This window comes from Podarcis gaigeae, assembly GCF_964106915.1.
Source record: "Podarcis gaigeae genome assembly, chromosome: 14".
Taxonomy (NCBI): Eukaryota; Metazoa; Chordata; class Lepidosauria; order Squamata; family Lacertidae; genus Podarcis; species Podarcis gaigeae.
Window position 1 is genome coordinate 21,537,407 of NC_139690.1, and position 20,012 is coordinate 21,557,418.

Below are 20,012 nucleotides of genomic sequence, written 5' to 3' on the forward strand. Positions count from 1 at the left end.
TTGGGTGGCTCTTCCTGTCATTGGCTCTGGCGCCACCTACTGCTGGACTCCCTGCCTTCTGCCCTACCAGTTCAATGGGCACCAGTCACCTCTGAAAGCAGGATGCAAACATTGTACATAGGCAAGCAAACTTTGAGCAGCTTGCAGACTCCCTCCAAGTCCCTAGCCTCAGAGTGTTTCTTGGTCAAAGAAGTGTTTCCCAAAAGGCTCTGCTTTGACCTCTTTCCAGTTGAAACAATCATTCTGGCAAGGTGACTGGTGGCAAAAGGAGGATGGCGGGGATGCAGGGCTTTTATTAGCTGGGCAAAAGAGAGAATTTTCTGCAGGTACAGCTTCTCTCTCCTGTGACAAACCACACACTTGCTGACATTCCTTCTCGCCTACCATTAAAAACGACAACACCCAATCCGCTTGTCCTCTGAGACAGGCTTCTGTATGTAAAATAAATAACTGTAAAAAGGAATCCATCAACGGAACTTCATTTCCCCTCACCCTTTCCTGGTCCTGTCCTGTACTTTCAACAGCTAGCTAACATGCGGAGGTGAATATCACGGCATGGCCATAGGGGTTGCCAACTTTTTTGGGCCGCTTCTGTGGCTGTCCCTTTAAACAGCAACCAGTCCAATGCACAGAAACGCAGAAGGGCACCTGATCTCCAAGCCATGTAAAACGTCTCCTGCTGAACTTCTGCAGGTCAACCTGGTAGGAGAGCCCGGGATGGCAGCGCTTCTGACCCAAGCGCACCTGAACCCACCAGGTTGCAAAACCCACCAACCGGCATCCGCCTCTGTAGCGCCACCTGGCGGCGGCGCTTCCCCTTCGCCCGCAACCCACGTGTACCGCTTCTCCTTTTACAACCTCGCTATTTACCCGAGTGTGTTAATTCCGACGACCAATCAGTGGGCAGGAGGTGTAGCTCCGGGAGGTTAAGCTCCAATCAGCACCTGCGAGTGGAGAAGGGAGGAGATGCTCTCTCCCTCTCTCTCCCCCGCTTCTCCCTCCCCCCTTTCCTCCCTTTCTGTAAACCACGTTGAGTTTGTAGCGCTAATTAATTTTTCCAAAGTCTGGGAGGGCTTCGCTGCAAGTCGGGATTCCGCTGCTGCTGTCGCTGCTGCCGCCATCAACGGCCCTTCTTCGCCTTCCTCCTCCTCCTCTTCTCCCTGCACCGCAGAGCCCAGTTGCGGAGGCCCCTCGGCTGCAATAAAATGTTTGACGGCTCCTTCCTGTCTCTTATATCTCCCCTTCTGTTGCGGCTGCTACTGGTGCTCTGCGGACCGGGCACCCATACAGGTAGGGTGGTTCTGCGGATTTTCTCCCCACTTCAATCTTCTGCCTTCTGTCGTCTCCCTGAATTTGACATTTTGGAAGCGGGCGCGGGGAAGGGAAGTTTTTTTTGGGGGGGGTGGCGGACTGGACTGCAAATTGCATGCATTTTAAAAACACACACCAACCCTTCGAGATACAATCATTTTGGGGAAGCCCCATATTTGTTGCATCTCTCCCCCGCCCCCTTAACAAGATGCAAAAGTTTTCAAAGCCAAATGGCATGTTCGTTTCCTTCTCTCTCTTTTCCACCCTCCCTTCCGTTATATGGCTCTGATCCCAGTTTTCCTTATCCAAAAGGATGTATCTGTTTCCAGACTTGTATATTCTTTATTCCTGGCTGGTCTTCTTGCAAACCTCACCCCCCCCCCTTCTCTCTCTCTCTCTCTCTCTCTCTCTCTCTCTCCCCCCTCTCTCTTCTTTTTTAATAGGTTTGGTGAAATGTGAGTACCCCCTCCACACTCTCCCTCCTTCCCTCTCCTTGTGTGTGTGTGTAATATCTAAAATACTTTTCTTGAACGATGCAAGAAAACTCTGGCGTTGTTCGGTTCTTTATCTCCCTCCCCCACTTTTCCCTTTATGCTGCATAACTAAAAGAAAAGTTGTAGCTACTGGCGGCAAATAAAATTTAAAAGAACCATCACCTCTCTCTCTCTCTTCTCTGCCTGCAGCTGGCTCAGAACTTCCAGGGCATTTGATCTGGGAATATATCTCATTTGTTTTATTAAACTGCTAAATGGGCAGTGCATGCGATGTAGGGAGAGGATATGTGACAAGTTAAATGGAAGGTGATGTGTCAATGGCTACTGACTCTGATGGCCAGAGACATTATGCTCTGAATCCCGGGTGCTGGAAACCGCAGGAGGGTAAAGAGCTGTTGTACTCGGGTCCTGCTGCTTGTGCGCCTCCTATAAGCATCTGACTTGCCACTGGGATAATGGGATGCTTGGCAAGGCGAGCCACTGCCCTCATCCAGCAGCAGACTCGTCTTCCATCCTTACGATAGGTAGAACTATAGAATCGTAGAGTTGGAAGGGACCCTGAGGATCATCTTCTAATCCAGTGTTTCCCAACCTTGTGCCTCCAGATGTTTTTGGCCTACAACTCCCATCATCCCTAGCTAGCAAGACCAGTGGTCAGGGATGATGGGAGTTGTAGGCCAAAAACATCTGGAGGCACAAGGTTGGGAAACACTGTTCTAATCCAATCCCCTGCAGTGAAGGAATATGCAGTTGTCCCATACAGGGATTGAACCTGCAACCTTGGCGTTATCAGCACCATGTTGTAGCCAAGTGAGCTATCCAAGCTTCCCTAGTAAACAGAGCTTCAAAGGCAGTCTAAATTCTGAGTGTCAAGATGCTGGGGGCAAATGAAGAAGGGAAGGCTGGCAGATCCATGGAGGATAAGTCTACCTGTGACTGCTAGTCGTGTGATGAGTGCTCTGGTATGTATGTCTCTTGATGCTGGTGCTGAGAATCACAAGGTTGGTGTGGGGAGAGTTGTTGCATTCTGGTCGGTGAGAACAGGATGCTGGGCTAGGTGGGACTTTGGCCTGATCCAGCCTGGGCTCTGTTTATGTTCTGAGAGGCTACCAAAAGTCCCATGGTACAATTGGTCCATTGGTCCATCTAGCTCACAGGATTGCATCAATACTGGTTGCTGGGATTTGCAAGCAGGGAGAGCCGGTCTCAGGTCTCACTTTTGAGCATCCCACAGGCATCCGGTTGACCACTGTGAGAACAAGATGTTGGGCTAAGTAAGAGTTTGCCAAACTTGTGGTCTAACTACAGCTGGAGGCCCAACTCCCATCATCCTTAGCTAGCGGGACTAGTGGTCAGGGATGATGGGAATCGTAGTTCAAAAACGGCTGGAGACCCAAGTTTGGGAAACCCTTGGCTAGATAGACCTTTGGCATTGGCCCAGCAGGGCTCTTGTGTTTCAGCATCATGAGTATGTAACAGAATGCTGGCGAGACAATCCTTAGCCTGACCCAGAAGTGGAGCAGAATGTGTATGAACCAAGGGAATTTAGGTAGCTCAGTTGGATAGAGCATGGTGCCGATAACGCCAAGATTGCAGGTTCGATCCTGCTATGGGACAGCTGCGTATGCCTGCATTGCAGGGGCTTGGACTAGATAATCCTCATGGTCCCTTCTAACTCTATGATTCTTTAAATGCTAACAGGAGACCTAAGATTCCCCACTCTAGCCTATGCTAGAGATGAGTCCATAGGTCAGTGCTAGAGCAGTTGCTGTGCATACATAAGGTCCCGGTTTCCATACTTGACATCTTCATGTAAGGTTGGGAACTTGTATACTCAGGTGGCACAATGGGTCAGTGTGTCTGGCTGTTAACCAGAAGGTTGGTGGTTTGAGCCCACCCAAGGCAGGATTCCTGTGTTGCAGGTGCTTGGAAAACGTGACCTTCGAGGTCCCTTCCAACTCTGCAGTTTTATCGTTCTATGATTCTATCCCTTTCTTGGAACCCTTCAGAGCTACCTCTGGTCAGTGTAGACAATATCAAGCCATGTCACCTTTCTATGTTCCTTAGAGAGCCTGTGTGGTGCAGTGGTCAGTTGAATTAGGGCCTGGAAGACCACAGTTCAAACCCTACTCAGCCCTGGGTGACCCTGGGCCAGTCATGGTCTCTCAGTCTACCTTCCAGGGTTTCTGTGGATTACATGGGGAGAACAATGTATGCCACCTGGAGCTCCTTGGAGAAAAAGATGGGATATAAATGTAATAAATAAATTAAATGCACTGCACACAGGTCCCAGGTTCAATCCTTCACATCTTCCCTTTAAAGAAAAGAGGTCCAGAGAGTTGATAATGAGGGAGAAATATTTGCCCAAGACCCTGGAGAGGCCCAGCCAGACAGAGCAGAACTGAAATGGATGAGCAAATAGAATGGCAGCTTCCTTTGTTCATTCCTATGTGCCTTTGAGCATATGCGGAGCGCTTTCTGTTGCTATTAAGAGTTGCCAGAGTAACCACAGTTGACCTCCTCCTCCTCCTCCTCCCCCACACTGACAAAGCATCATCAAAAGATTGACAAATATAAAAAAGGATCAGTTTTTAAAAGTAGTAAAGGTAGAGGTAAAGGACCCCTGACCGTTAAGTCCAGTCACGAACGACTGGGGTTGTGACGCTCATCTCGCTTTACTGGCTGAGGGAGCTGACGTTTGTCCGCAGACTGTTTCTCTGGGTCATGTAGCCAGCATGACTAAACTGCTTCTGGTGAAACCAGAGCAGCACATGGAAGCGCCATTTACCCTCTTGCCAGAGCAGTACCTATTTATCTACAGTGGTACCTCGGGTTAAGAACTTAATTCATTCTGGAGGTCTGTTCTTAACCTGAAACTGTTCTTAACCTGAAGCACCAGTTTAGCTAATGGGGCCTACTGAAGCAAAGTTCTTAACCCGAGGTAATTTCTGGGTTAGCGGAGTCTGTAACCTGAAGCGTCTGTAACCCGAGGTACCACTGTACTTGCACTTTGACGTGCTTTCGAACTGCTAGGTTGGCAGGAGCTGGGACTGAGCAACGGGAACTCACCCCATCGCAGTGATTCAAACTGCTGACCTTCTGATCGGCAAGTCCTAGGCTCTGTGGTTTAGACCACAGCGCCACCCGCGTCCTTTAAAAAGCAGTAATACTGGGCAAATAATAATAATAATAATAATAATAATAATAATAATAATAATAATAAATGTCCAGCATTTTCAACTTCTGACCAGAGAGTTCTGCCTTCTCAGTCACAACATACCAAAGGGGGTTGCATGTTGTCGGAGAGGGGATTCGCTCTGCATATGTGCAGAGGTGCCCTCTTCTTACAGATTCCAGTGTAAGACTGGCAGGTACTAGCATTGCGAATAAGGTTCTGAAAATAGGTTTGGCTCTGGTGAGGTTGTGGTTTTAATTTAGACAGTGGTGGGAAACATCTGGCCTGCAGCCTGGCCTCACCATTTGACCCATGCAGATGCTCAAGCCACCAACCTGACTTCGCAGATTTCATGGGGTGGTAGCCCCAAACAGCTATCTCCTTGTGTTCTTACGACTAACAGTGAATACAGTGGTACCTCGGGTTACAGATGCTTCAGGTTACAGACTCCGCTAACCCAGAAATAGTACCTCGGGTTAAGAACTTTGCTTCAGGATGAGAACAGAAATCACAGGGCAGTGGTGCAGCAGCAGCGGGAGGCCCCATTAGTTAAAGTGGTGCTTCAGGTTAAGAACAGTTTCAGCTTAAGAATGGACCTCCAGAACAAATTAAGTTCCTAACCCGAGGTACCACTGTATAACCTTTTACCTGGGAGTTGGGTTCTCTGGCCTGGATTGCTGATGGCTGCTAATGCTCTCTCACCCCACTTTCTTCTCTCCCTCTGTGTCTCTTTTTGCAGTCAATGCGGACCTGGGTGTGGTGATCATCCCGGAGCAGGTGCCCCTTGACAAGATCACTTCCCTGCAGGTCAGAGGGATCCACTCTGAGGAGCATAGGAGGCGACGCTCTGTGCCTCTGCAGCCTGAAGAAGAAGAGGCTGAGGTGCTGATCGTCCGGCTTCCTGCCGGGCTGGGCTCCGATCCAGGCTCTGACATCTACTTGAACCTTCGCCGAAATGGGCAGTTTTTGGCACCGGGTTTCTCCGTGGAGGAAATTGGTGTGGGCCGAAGCAGCCGCCCTGTGGACTTGGACCGCCTCTGCTTCTACACAGGGCACGTGCTCAACCGCAGCGCAGACTCCTTCGCTTCCCTCAGTGCCTGCGGCGGGCTGGTACTTGTCTCTGGGCGAATTTGCCCTTGATGGGCTCAGTCTGGTGTTGCGGGAGGCCGTTGTTTGGGGAAGAAGAACCTGTGGAAGAGTGTGTTGGGTGGGGCATAGAGTTAAGGGAGTCGAGAGACAGAATGTGAGAAGGTGGGAGGGTCCCCTGTACCTAGAAAGTGGGGAGCCTGGTCAGGCTAGGGAACAGCGTTGCAAAGCTGTGTTCATTCCCTTACAATTTTCAGTTAGTTACAGGTTACTCTGTCAGTTTCGTACTGACAAGTGGAAGAAAATTGTAGCAGTCTGGCCTGCTTCTGATATCAGAATTACAGCCAGCCAGCCATTCCCTTTTCTTAGGTACTCCATTCCGTTTAGCCATCATGTTTTCCATTTCCCCACTCCAACAGGCAGCATTTTGTGGCTGCTGAGTAGGCTCAGTCTGCTTTGGGGTGCATGCCCTGGAACAGGAGGTGCTCTTAATGTTTTACCCCTGGGGCCTACTTAAGAGGGCTGACAATTGCTTAGGCCTACCAGTCTCAAAATGATGGCAGCTGGAGATAGTGTCTGGCTTAATTAGGTGGCTGTTACTGACATGGTTTTCTGTTGATCCCTAATCAGCCTTTGGTCATTGCTAAATTCTTTGCCACAGTGTTTTTCATGTGGCAATGAGTTCTGTAGTCTATCTTGCCTGTATTTCAAAACAAATGTTGCTCATCCTGGGGATATTGTAAGATGAGTTTGCTGATCTAGAGGCTCAAAGTAAAGCACACTTAACATTCACTCCCTTTTCCTACAGCTACTCTCTCTTAACCTGTTCCTTTCTATTCTCAGTTTTTGTTATTATTTATTTATTTATTTATATTCAATAACTTTTGCTGTCTCTAATTTCCCTCCACACCTCCTCAGGTCTTTTCCCCTTTGAGAAGGGAGGCCTCCCCTCCTCAATTTCTCTGGCCCTCGGCCATCTTGACTCGCCATATGAGGAGTGCTGGCATTAATGCAACCATTAGCCCCACACGGCCAGGGGACTAGATAGGTCACGGCACCATGGCTCACTAGTCGCCTCTGGCCCAGCGTTTGGGAAACTCTATGCTAAACTATTCCTCCGACGCTCCTTTGTGTTGCTGGCAAAGAGGGCAGACCAGCTTCTGCTTAAAGATCTGCCCTTACGGATCGAATTGCAGAGGGAATCCTGGCTTCATTTCTGAGGAACGGCAGGGTGCTCCGGGAGCACACCTTGTAAACCAGTAGGCGGCAGCATTCTAAAATTGCAGGCTTTTAAAAAAAAGAATCTCCAGTCTGCAGGAGCTTTTGCATCTTGTCACCCTGCTTAGCCCTGAGTGATAAACGAGCATTGATAGCTCAGTTGGTTAAAGCGTAGTGCTGACAATGCCAACGTTGCAGGTTCAATCCCCGTATGGGACAGCTGTATGGCAAGGGGGTTGGACTAGATGATCCTTCCAACTCTGATTCTGTTTTGGGACTGGATCCCTCTATGGGACAACTGCGGAGGAGGTTGGACTTCCAGGATCCCTCCCTCTGTGATTCTATGGGGCAGTTTGGCCTCCCAGTCTTCCAATCGGTCAAGTCCAGCGGTTCTCAACCTGGGGTCCCCAGATGTTGTTGGACTACAACTCCCATCATCCCTGAGCTCTGGCCTTGCTAGCTAGGGGTGATGGGAGTTGTAGTTCAACAACATCTGGGGGCCCACAGGTTGAGAAAGGCTGGTCTAGTCGTATTGTGGGTCTTGCCTGTTCACTTTCTGCGATGTTTCTGTGGCTCTGTAGGAATGCCGATGAGGCTGGAATTCTTCACAGCCTGTCCACCCCGCCCCTTCCCTTCCGCCTCCCCACCTAATGCAGGCGTTGCCCCTCAGGGCAGGAGTGGGCGGAGCAGGGGGGTGCTTAGTTTGGGCAGCTGTGCTGTAGACAGTCCTTAAGGAAGGAGGGGCAAGCCCTGTGCCTCAGGTGAGCACCTGCATCCAGATAATGGGATACCAGCATCTTTTGTGATTGATGTTGGAAGCTGGAGCTGAGCACCACCAAAGGTTTCTTGGAGCTTGAAAATGAAAATGCTGCTCCCCCCTCGTGAAACGCTGACAGGGTTCTCCACCCACCTGTCCCTCGCTGCAAAGCACACTTTGTTAATCTCATTCATAAATTACCAAGCTCTTAAGGCTCTGAAGCCATCTGAAAAGTGTACAAATGGAACAGGGAGAAAAAAGCCATGTAAAAATATAAACAAAACGGGAATTCTTTTGTAGTGGCAACTTTTATTGCTTGAGAAGTGTTGGTGGTAGAAAGGGGAATTAATAACACTCTGCTGGCAGTTGGGGAATATGTCCCAACCTCACTTACTTGGGAGTAAGCTCCTTGAATCCTGTGGGACTTACTTCTGAGTAGACATGGTCCACACCCACACCAGGCATTTAAAATGCTATGATACCACGTCATGTTCCCCTCCCCCCAATGAATTCTGGGCACTGTAGTTTAAGGGTGCTGAGACCCGTTTGCCCCCTAGTGCTACAATTCCCAGAGGGGTTTAACAATCAGTCCTGCTTCTCAGGGAACCCTGGGAATGGTAGCTTTGGGAGGGGACCAACTTTCAGCACCCTTAACAAGCCTTAACAAATTACAGCTCCCATGTTTCATTGGGGGAAGCTATGACTGCTTAAAGCGGTAACAGACCTCTTTAAATGTATCCTGCGAATGGGACTGTGGTTAGGTTGACAGACTCTGAATTGTGGAGGGAATTTAGGAAGCTCCTGAAATCTACAATCTGGACGCCCTAACACCCTTGCCCTGTTTTACCTTGTAATTAAAATTGGCAAACTAAGGGTGTTGCCACACAAAGTTAAGTGGTGCAGGTCCCCTTTGTATCCCTTATAACATGAACAGCACAACAAGAGTATACAGCTGAAATTGGAAGAATCTCTATACCGATTTGAGTTAGGACCGAACCACCACCACCGACAACTTCTCCCCTTGCAAGGAGATCGATAACTTTTTTGCCTAGGAGTTGAGATTCTTCTGGATCCTGACATTTCTCCAGATAATCAATCAAATCTTAAAACAGGTATACTGTTCCACTTGTTTGGGAAGCTTCCACAGCCAGTTCCCCAGACTCTCAGGTAGTGGGGACTCTCGCAGGGTGTCAAATCAAGACTCTTGCTTTGGCAGAAGGGATTAACTGACCAAACAAAAGTGCATTGCAGCTGGGGGGGGGCACAGCTACTTAAAGAGAGATCCTCCCTTGGGCCATAACGTGGGTGGGTCTGGGATAACCTCTTGAGTAAACAAAGCAGTGCAGAGACCAGACTGTCTTCATCAACCAGGTGCAGAAAGACATAGTGGAGAGACCACTATGGGAGTCATATCACAACTACTGTTTTAGGAGGTGATAGCTAGAGCTAAGGGGAGTGTTAGATGAAGGTAGGGGGCTGCCTCTCTCCCATGCAATCCAAGTGCTGGGTGGGATACAGAGTGGGAAGCATCTGTTGAGCAATCCTTTGTATATTTCGCTTTGAGATAGTTCTCCTTTTGAACTATTTCCCCCAGCATCTGAAACATATGCAGCTGCTTTACATGGAGTCAGATCAGTGTTGTTAACTCTGAGTGACAGTCTTCTTCCGGGGCCTCAAGCAGAGGTCTTCCCCAAGCCTGCTGGCTGAGATCACGTCAGCTGGAGATGCCAGGAACGAGTATGAAATCAAAGCACTTGTTCTACCACTGGAAACCCTTGTGAGCAATGGCCTACCAAGGCACTTTCCATTTTGGAAAGTTGGGCAGAGCATGGTATTGTCCTGATTCCTGCTGTGACAGCAATGCTCACTGTGTACCACAATCCGAAGCTGAAATAGCTCTGCGGTGATGATGAGCAGGTTGCTTGCAAGCCCTCTATCTCCTAAAAGCCAGGCAGCATAACTTTTAACGGGAATTCCATCTGTGGAAGAACAAAACCAAGGGTTGTTCGCGAACAGCAGTTGCGTCCGTGACATCTGTGTGCCATGCGTAAGTAAAATAACATGGGCTCAGCAGTAAACTAACCACAACAGATAGGAACATGGACCCTCTCCTATTGTTGGTCCTCTTCCAGCCCTGCTAACTGCATCATTGTTGGCAGAGAACACATTGCGGCAAAAACTACATATCCTGAAAAGCACTACCAAACACATGGGATGGAGGCGCAGAGAACATGATCCTCTAACTATGCCCAGCTGCTGATGCTGGGAAGACCTATCCAGATGTTCAGTGGGGAGCAGTAACTATGGTTGCCTTGATGATGTGGACAGGAGAGGGAGCAGGGAGCTGTGAGGCACTGAGAGAAGAGGATGCTTGACTAGATAGGCTGTTGGCCTGATCCTGCAGGCTTTTGTGTTCTGATGTTCCTGTTGGTGCCAATGGGAGGTTGTTTCTTAATGCTAATTGCCATCACCTCTCTGTGTAATTTGTTCCAAAGCTAAACCGTTCTTACTGCCAGGAAACATCTTCTTGTGTTCCACCTCTAACTTACGTCCAAGAGATCCAGTCCTGTCTTATAGGGCATCAGAGAACTAACTTTCGCCCTGTTTTGTGTGAGAGTCCTTCCGGTATTAGAAGAGGGATATTATTTCCCACTTCTGTTTTCCCTGGGTGAACTAGCATAGTTCCTTCAACTTTTCCAAGTAGGCAGGGAAAGGCGCTTTGCTCTGGGAAACTGGGGCACTACTCTTTCTACAGGCAACGACAACTCTGTTCTCTGTCTGGTTGGAGCCTCTCTCTCTCTCTCTCTGTGTGTGTGTGTGTGTGCATGCATATGCATGTGTGCAAAAGAGAGGCAGGTGGTGGATGATGAATACAGAGCAATCCTATGTAGGTCTACTTAGAAGTAGTTTCCGCTGAATTCAGTGGGGCTTACTCCTAAATAAGCCCATATGGTATTGCAGCCTTGTATTTCAATTAGTATTTTCATTGCTGGATTTCTTTGAACATTACAGATGGAAATAATTTATGTCCTTAATGTCATTTGCAAAGGAGGAGAATGAGGGGAACGCTATCATTAGTTGTCTCCGACCACTGTGATTCCCTGCTCCATCTATCCTTAGTTACCATTTCCTTGGCCCCACCTGTCTCAGCAGGTACCATCCGCTGCTGCTAGCTTGTGCTTCCTGTATCATGGACCATCTTCATTGACCTCCTCTGAACTTCTTCCAGTTTGTTAATTCTAGTCTAGTCTCCTCCCTGATGTGTCAGGAATGCATTTGTACCAGAGGGAAACATAGTCAGTCCTTGTGAGCAGCCGAACCAACAATCTAGAAAAGCACAGCCCAATGCTGTTACCCATTCCTAGATATCTAATGGTGGCAGAGCTAAAAAGTCCACCTGTGCAACAATACCCCTTAATTCCCATGCTATGAAAGGCCTCTCCGGTAAGTGTGATGTGATAGCCTTTTAACTAAGCATGTAAGAAAGCAGTGCTTTCCATCCAGTTTGTCTTCCACCAAAAGGTGCATTAGTTGTGTTGCTGTCTGCTGTCACAAATTTATAAAACGTATATAATTTACATAAACAATCACACAAAACATGTAAGTTACATTATGTTATTCCACCTCATTCATTTCAGTGCAAAGGAAAAACGATGTGGGGGGGGGGGGGAGATAAAATGTAAGCAATTACTTATTGTTTGCAGGCATAGACTGCAAGATGCAACATTTTATTCTATAATTTATAATGGAGACTGGGTCCATGTTTTCTCTATGTAGTCTTGAGAAAACAGGTTTCATTCTGAAAATAAAAGCCCATTACAGATTGATTCTGCATTACCCCACATTGTGCCCATTTGAAAACAGATGTAGGTGGTCCTGATAATGGTGAGGTGTGTAGTAACACCTGCTTGATGCGGTTGTGGGTGGGCGTATATCAAGATCACAATCACCTCTTCCTTCTTTATTCACCTGGGGCTAGCTCAGGTAGGAGAAGGCATGGATAACTAAATCAAGGATTGTATCAGGCAACCACACCCACACTTGTAGACGGCAGGCTCCAAAATCAACGTAAGTTGAAAGCAGCATGTTGGAAGACGAGCATCAACAATTCTGGATTGAGAAAAATGACATTTCTGTGCCGATTCATTTCCGTTCTGGACACAGGACGAACAAGCCAACATTGGCAATTTCCTGTTTCTGTTTCTATTGGAATTCTCCAACATCCCTGCTTTTAACTCTCCCATAAGGAATATTCTAGTTAAGTGATGCAAAATGCTGTCAGTTGACATAAACAGCTCCTCAAATGCACTGCAACGCACTTCAGGGCTGTTCAGCTCATTCTAGCTAACTGCGCAGTAGCCCACAGGGCAGCCCTGAACAACATGTGATCCACCAACACTGGATAGCTCAGTTGGTTAAAGCATGGTGCTGATAATGGCAAGGTCGCAGGTTCAATCCCCATATGGGACAGCTGAATATTCCTGTACTAGATGATCCTCAGGGTCTCTTCCGACCCTACAATTCTATGATTCTATGGCAACCTGAACTCTGCAGCTGTGGATGGGCCATATGCCCAGCTGCTCCCCTGGTTTTTGGATGCCCAATCAGGCATCAAGAACAGGAGGCTTACTGAGGCCTGGGTAGGCTGTGTAGGGCTGCTGGGTCACAGCTGTGCAGGCCTTTTCAAATGAGGTACCTGGCTGGATTTATCTAATCTAAAGCAGGCCAAGATTTCTCATTCAGCCAGATCTTTCCAACATTCAGTCAAAATGTTTCACTCACTGGGATGGGGAGGATGTGTGATCCCATAGTAAGTGGGGAAACATGAGGGCTCTCCTGGGGCTCATTTGAAGTTTGTTTTTTTATACCTGGTACCAGTTTGGTTTTCAAGGGAGGGGATGATGAGCCTGTCTTAAGAACAGAAGATTAGCCCAATTGGCTTGGCCCAATGGCCCATCTAATCCAGCACCCTGTTTTCATGGTGCCCAACCAGATGGCCATGGGAAGCCCATAAGCAGGGCCTGAGTATAACAGCCCTGCAATATAGAGGAGGATGCCAGGGCTCTTCTTAAATTGTTTACAGGATTAGACAAAATAATGGAGGATAAGGCTATTGATAGCTCTAATCCAGAGTTTCCCCAAATTGGGTCTCCTGCTGGTTTTGGACTACAACTTCCGTCATTGCTAGGTAGCAGGACCAATGGTTAGGGATGATGGGAATTGTAGTCCAAAACCAGCTGGAGACCCTAGTTTGGAAAACCCTGCTCTAATCCCATAGGCATTTGGTTGGCCACTGTGAGAACAAGGACGTTGGACTAGATGGACCTTTGGCCTAATCCAGCAGAGCTCTTGGTATGTTCTTGTTCATTTATTGTGATATAGTGATGCCCCAAATATTAGCTTTCCTCTTCAGCAACTTCCAAAGTAGAGAGCCCACATTGGAACTGTGCTTCTGTTATTAGTGTACCGAAAGCACCCTAGAATGTAAATCAAGAGAGGAGAAACACCAAGCTGATTTATGAACTTCATCCTCACCAGTAAAATTCAGCAATCTTCTTGCCTTGGCTGAATTCTCCTGAAAATGTTAAAAAGAAATGTGAGCAGTTCTCTTATTTTAGTTTGTAATCTTCCTATGAAGCTATATAGCTAAAGTATGTCAATGAGACTGCCCTGGTGTAAGTGAAGACAAAGACTAGTGTGTTGTGTGTGTGTGGCCTGTGTAATTTATAACACATATGTAATGTAGATTGTAAATCACATTAATGCAGTCAGCTGTTCCACATCCCAGCAGTCATATGTACGTGCAGAGAACTTATTTGGGTGGCTGCCTAGCTGGTATAGAACTCTCTCTTAAAAACAACCCCTCCCCCTTGAAATATCTGGCCTTATTCTCAGTCTGTACCCATCTGGTGGGTCTTGCATACAGCTGTAACAGTAAAAAAAAAGGAGATGAACATTTCCCTTTTAAAAGTTTGATGTATGCCTGAGCACGCAATGGTGGCCCGCTAAAATTTTTGCTAGAGCTCTAAGTGTGATGTGGTGATAAGACTTAGCCCAGTGAGCTCATAAACATATAGTAGAAATGTTTAAACATCTTTTTTCTTTTTCTTTTTTGCCTAATAGAGTGGATATTCCCCCCCTTTCCTGGTTGCCAAGTTATTAGATATTCTTGGTCAATGTGATTCCAATGACTTTTTTGTTTTGTTTTTGTGGTGAACAGGTTGGCTATATCCAGATTGGATCAGAACAGGTGCAGATACAACCAGTGAACACTTCCGAGACCTCGTTTCATGGGAAAGAGCACTTCATCAGGCACAAACGGGCCACCAGATCGGCACATCCTGGCAAGTCGGAGATCCCAGTTGAGCCCTGCAGAGTTGTAGCAGGTGGGTTATTGGAAGTCGGTGTGTGAACAAGTGGCCTCCTTGGAGCAGTGGCGGTTGCCGCAGCTAGAGTTGGCCTCGCACACCTGTTCGTTTGCTTGCTTGCTTACTCGTATGTTTGCAGAGTTGGAAAAGGTTCAGAAAAAGGCGACCAAAAGGATCAATGGGATTGAGTGACTCCCCTATGAGGAACAGTTGCAGCCTTTTGGACATATTAGTTTTGAGAAATGGAAAGTAGGAGGTGACATGGTAGAAGTCTATAAAATTGGAGAAAGTAGGTAGAGGAAAGTTTTTCTCTTCCCCCACTGAAACTTGTAGACATCCAGGGAAGCTGAATATTTGAAGATTCAGACCAGATAAAAGAAAGTACATATTCACACAGTACATGGAACACGCTCCCATGGGAGGCATTGATGGCCACCATCTTAGATGGCTTTAAATGAGGATCGGACAGGTTCATGGAGGATAAAGTGGCTCCTCAGCAGAATGGCTTTGCTCTGTGTCCATGATGGGAGACAGTAACGCAGCCGAATTCCAGCTGGTAGAAACCAAGGAGTGCTCTTCTCATCAAATCCTAGTTACATTTACCAGCAATAAAAACAATTTCAAGTCCAGCACAGATACATTCTAATATAAACATTTCAATCTGAAAGGCTTGAAAAGTGCTGAAAATATAATAAGAGACAGCAACTGTAATGAAAGGAAGTTCCAATGGGTATAGCACTGTAGGTGGAATGTTCTAAGATAGATATGCAGCCTTTGGGTCTAGCTGTTTATCCTTACTCATCCTGTGTAACCCTTTGGCCTGCCAAAGAACATGGATACACTCTTTTCATATCTATGTTCTGTACAGGCTGAAGTGCTAGCAAGGTCCAGCTCACAAGGGCTTGGGAGGTGGTAGATGTCTTGAGCAATAGAAGCAAAGGTCAGGGGAACCTTATAGAAGTATACCAGCATATCCAAAATGAGGGAATGACATGACTGGCTTTCTAAGGTCATCTGATCTCCCAACCGATGACGAGGAGTGTTGTGGTCTGTAGCTTTTACATTCTGACATGAACTCCCCGCCCTGATGCAGTTAACTCCCTTTCCATGGAGGCGCAAGTTACAGCAACAGCCAAGGCGACATTTTTCCACCTTCGCCGCATCAAGCAATTGGTCCCTTACCTTTCCCGCCCCAACCTGGCCACAGTGATCCATGCGACGGTCATCTCCAGGCTTGACTACTGTAATTCGCTCTATGCGGGGCTGCCCTTGAAGCTGTCCCAGAAACTCCAGCGGGTACAGAATGCTGCAGCAAGGCTCCTCATGGGGTCTCTGCCATGGGAGCATATTCACCCAGTGCTTTTTAAGCTGCACTGGCTCCCGGTGGAGTACAGGGTCAGATTTAAAGTGCTGCTTTTGACCTTTAAAGCCCTTCACGGCCTAGGACCCTCGTACCTACAGGACCGCCTCTCCTGGTATGCCCCACGGAGAGCCTCAAGGTCCATAAATAACAACACCCTAGTGGTCCCAGGCCCTAAAGAAGTTAGATTGGCTTCAACCAGAGCCAGGGCCTTTTCAACTCTGGCTCTGGCCTGGTGGAACGCTCTGCCTCATGAGACCAGGGCCCTGCAGGATCTGATTTCTTTCCGCAGGGCCTGTAAGACAGAGCTGTTCCGCCTGGCCTTTGGCTTGGAGCCAATTTGATTCCCTCCCTCTCTCTCTCTTTCCCCCCCTTTCTTTTCCTTCTCCTCCTGCGATGAGGCTACATTTTAATATTTTAATGTTCCATTATTTTAATGTATTTTATTTTTGTTTTTAAGTTGTAACCATTCATCTTGTTTTTATTATTGCTTGTAAGCCGCTCTGAGCCCGGCCTTGGCTGGGGAGGGCGGGGTATAAATAAAAAATTATTATTATTATTATTATTAGTAGGAAACTAATATTTAACCAGTAAAGCTGCTGGTTTGATCCCTGCAATTCCATGCAATATATCTGAAAGCAAGTCACAGGATGCTGCCTACTGCCAGGCCAGACTGTTTATCCAGCTAGACTGCTATTTTCTACTGTGATTATACAGGAAACTGCCTTACATTGAGTCAGAACATTGTTCCATCTAGCTCAGTACTGTCTACATTGACTAGCACCAGCTCTCCAGAATGAGGTGTTTCACCATCCTACCAGGAGAAGGGGGACACGGGTGGTGCTGTGGGTTAAACCACAGAGCCTAGGACTTGCTGATCAGAAGGTCGGTGGGTCGAATCCCTGCGACAGGGTGAGGTCCCGTTGCTCGGTCCCTGCTCCTGCCCACCTAGCAGTTCGAAAGCACATCAAAGTGCAAGTAGATAAATAGATGGCGGGAAGGTAAACGGCGTTTCCGTGCACTGCTCTGGTTTGCCAGAAGCGGCTTAGTCATGCTGGCCACATGACCCGGAAGCTGTACGCCGGCTCCCTCAGCCAATAAAGCGAGATGAGTGCCGCAACCCCAGAGTCGGCCACGACTGGACCTAATGGTCAGGGGTCCCTTTACCAGGAGAAGCCTGGGATTGAACACGGAACCTTCTGCATGCAAAGTCTACATTTTTCATGCTCTACATCTGAGTTATGAGGCAAGATCCATCTATTTCAGAGCCACCTTCCTAGCAGCATCAGACTTCAGGGTACCTAGAGATGTCTTTCCTAGCACCTGTTACCTGAACATTTTTAGGTGGAGACCCCAGGCATTGAACTTGGGACTTTCTGCATGCAAATAATGCCAATGAGTTCTGGCCTCTTCCCCCCCCCCCCCAAGTCCTGCTGATTTCAGTACAGCTTCCTTCAGAATATATAAATTAGGTTAGCCCCATCTGATTGGTGGGTGCAAGGCAGCCTCCCAAAACAATGCTAGAAATAGTTGTGCCCTTGATGCCTATCTATTCTAGGTATGTGACACTTAATCGGAACTTAGAGAGTGAAGTGTGGCTGAACATTTGGAGTAAAACCTTTGCAAAATTCTGAAGTAAGCAAAAATGCCAATAAGGCTAATTACATTTTCTGCACACCCCTTCCTGTAAGCAATGCAGATCAGGACCCTGATCAGTTCCAAGTGGGCTGTGCTGTGTTGGCTAAGCTATGAAAAACATTGTTTTAGGAAAAGACTTGATTCTTATGAAGACGGGCAGAGCCTTGACTTCAGCGGCCTGCCTCCCTGGGGAATGCAACCTGCATGGCTGTGGAGCAAAAGAGACTATAAGAGAGGGCACAGACTTTAAGCTTGTGACATCTGCTTTGTGTTTTAATGGAATCCCAAGATATACTGACTGGAGCAAAGTGTGAAAGGCATACAAGTTTTATAACATGATTCTATCTTAGCTGCTGTTGAGCAAGGGGTTGTGAGCACCAGAACTCACAGGCCGCCACCCCACCCCCCAAATCCATTTCCGGTTACCCCTAAGTGCTGTTATGCATTGTGTTTTATACTTTTTATTTTGTATAAAGCAACTGAAAAATGTAATAAATAAATAAAAATAATTGCCACCCAATTTCAGTGAAAGTGACATTTTCAAGAGAGAGTAAGAACTTAATTTCTCTTTGAAATTTCAAACAGTAGAGGCAGAAATATTTGGATTTACAAAAATATTCTGGACAGGAGTTCTCTACGCATCCCTAGTTAAGTGCAATAGTTACAGTATCTTCTAACTAAGTATTTTCCAGCTAGCCTAGTGAATCTTAAATTTCATGAACTGTCCTTGGGCTCTTTTCTTATTTGTGTGTGTCTGTGCATTTTTTTAAAAAAACAACATGATTGCTTTTTCTCCCTTTTGCTTCAAGAAAGATGTGATGTCATGGCTTCTAATAGGCTTAGTGTGTTAATGACCTAATTGACTCCTGTCTTGTTTGGATTAACGTTTTTGTGCCTAAGAGGGGAGAGGGTGGGGAAACCCTAATCTGCTGTGACACACAAAAGAGCCTATTCCTTATGACATGGTTTGGGGACCAGGTGATCTTGGAGAACTTTTCCAAAGGTTCTTATGAGAATCAAAGGCCTCATTAGAATGGCACCCATCAGTGCAGGCAGGAGCTGGCCAGGATTCTATAAGAGACCTTTGGTTCCAGAACATGGCATTTAGGCTGTCACATTTAGGCACAAACTTAAGTTATTCAGAGCAGAAGCTGAAAAATATATGTAAGGACATGCTTTTCATGCTATGAAAATTAATGTGTATATTTGTATAAGGAGGAACTTGGAAAAAAATCTCAAGTATTTTAGGGTAGGCTGTTGAAAGAGCTTTGATGACCAGCAAAATTTATCTTGGTCTTGTATCTACTTCCTTGTGATGACAATATTTACAATGTTGTGATTACAATGTTTACAAGATAAGCATGTGTGACTAAAGGAGTGGTAAGTGTGTGCATTGTGATGTTATATTTTGAAATGTATTACTAGATGGGAAGACATAAAATACAGGAGATAAAAAAGGGGGAGGAAGCTTTGCAAATAAATATGTATATTGAACCCAATGCATTTCAAATATCTTCTTCATAACTAGGCATAAACAGCTTGAGTCTTATTTTTTCAGCTCTGGCAGAATTGCAGTTTATGGAGTTGAGAATTTGATGTACAAACTATAGTTCTGTGTGCATTTATATTGCTGGAAAGGAACGGTCATTTGCTTGCAATTCTTTTGTGGATAACGGAAGTGACCAAAAAGTGGCAATCTTGCAAATGGATTCTATCACTTTGCAGAAAAATCTGGTTAAATGTTAAAAATAGCTCTGGCATAAACTGATTGATTTATGTTTAAAAGAGACTCTAATTTGTGGGTTCTGAAACAGCTATACAAGTTATGTTACATTTATGGGAGAAAAGAATATCTCAGGTATTTACTGGGGCCAAGGATGACATTCTTGTTTAAGTAAGTGTAGATATCAGACACTAAAAGAAAGGCATGCCTTCTTAGATTAGCTATAAATGTGGTGTTTTCTCTAGGAAATCTGACGTGCCTTTCTTAAGGTCTGCTCCAAAGGTCTTAAATGGTGATTTAAAGTCCCATTACCTAGAAAGGACTTCTTATAAAATGCGGCTCAAGAGTGTGAAACAAGGCAGATCATCTTCTTAGGAAAAGCGATAATTTAATGCTCATGACACCAAGCTCATAAATTACTCTTAAATGTGAAACTGCCTAAAATTTGGCTCAACTGAACCACATTCTTCATTTAAAGCCTCGAGTCATACTCTAAAGAGAGGTAGGAATTTATTACAACAGAGTAAACGTATTTTTAAGAAGTGGGCTAACTTTATGCTAACACTTCTTTCTGCATAAGCAAATATAAATGCAAACAATGCATGTTTCTGAGCTAGGGTCTTTTTTTCCCTTGGGAACCTTGTAATTCTTTGAGAACCTGTAATATCTGCGAGAAGATCGGTAGTAGTGAAATAATTTTTCATTACAGCTCTTCTCCTGTAGTGCACAGTGTATGTGTGTTTGATATGTTCTAGACTGATCATGTTCTTCAAGACTGGTCCATTAGGACCAACAAGGCCCTGCTCCACCAACCTCATCCTGCCATTAGCCAGCTCCACCTATTGCCTTCTTAAAGATAAAGGGACCCCTGACCATTAGGTC

General features: G+C 46.3%; 1 protein-coding gene across 2 annotated transcripts in view; it reads left to right on the plus strand.

The window, feature by feature from the left end:
- The first annotated feature begins 948 nt into the window (after window positions 1–948).
- ADAMTS17 (ADAM metallopeptidase with thrombospondin type 1 motif 17) overlaps window positions 949–20,012 on the plus strand; it is a 170,356-nt gene continuing 151,292 nt past the window's right edge. Inside the window, exons 1-3 of one of the 2 annotated variants that reach the window (XM_083713075.1) lie at window positions 949–1,290; window positions 5,720–6,090; window positions 14,262–14,427. In XM_083713075.1, the coding sequence (XP_083569201.1) occupies window positions 1,206–1,290; window positions 5,720–6,090; window positions 14,262–14,427 (622 nt within the window). In that variant the 5' untranslated portion in view covers window positions 949–1,205. The remainder of the gene's footprint in view (window positions 1,291–5,719; window positions 6,091–14,261; window positions 14,428–20,012) is intronic. The other variant, XM_083713076.1, reaches the window with a different exon arrangement.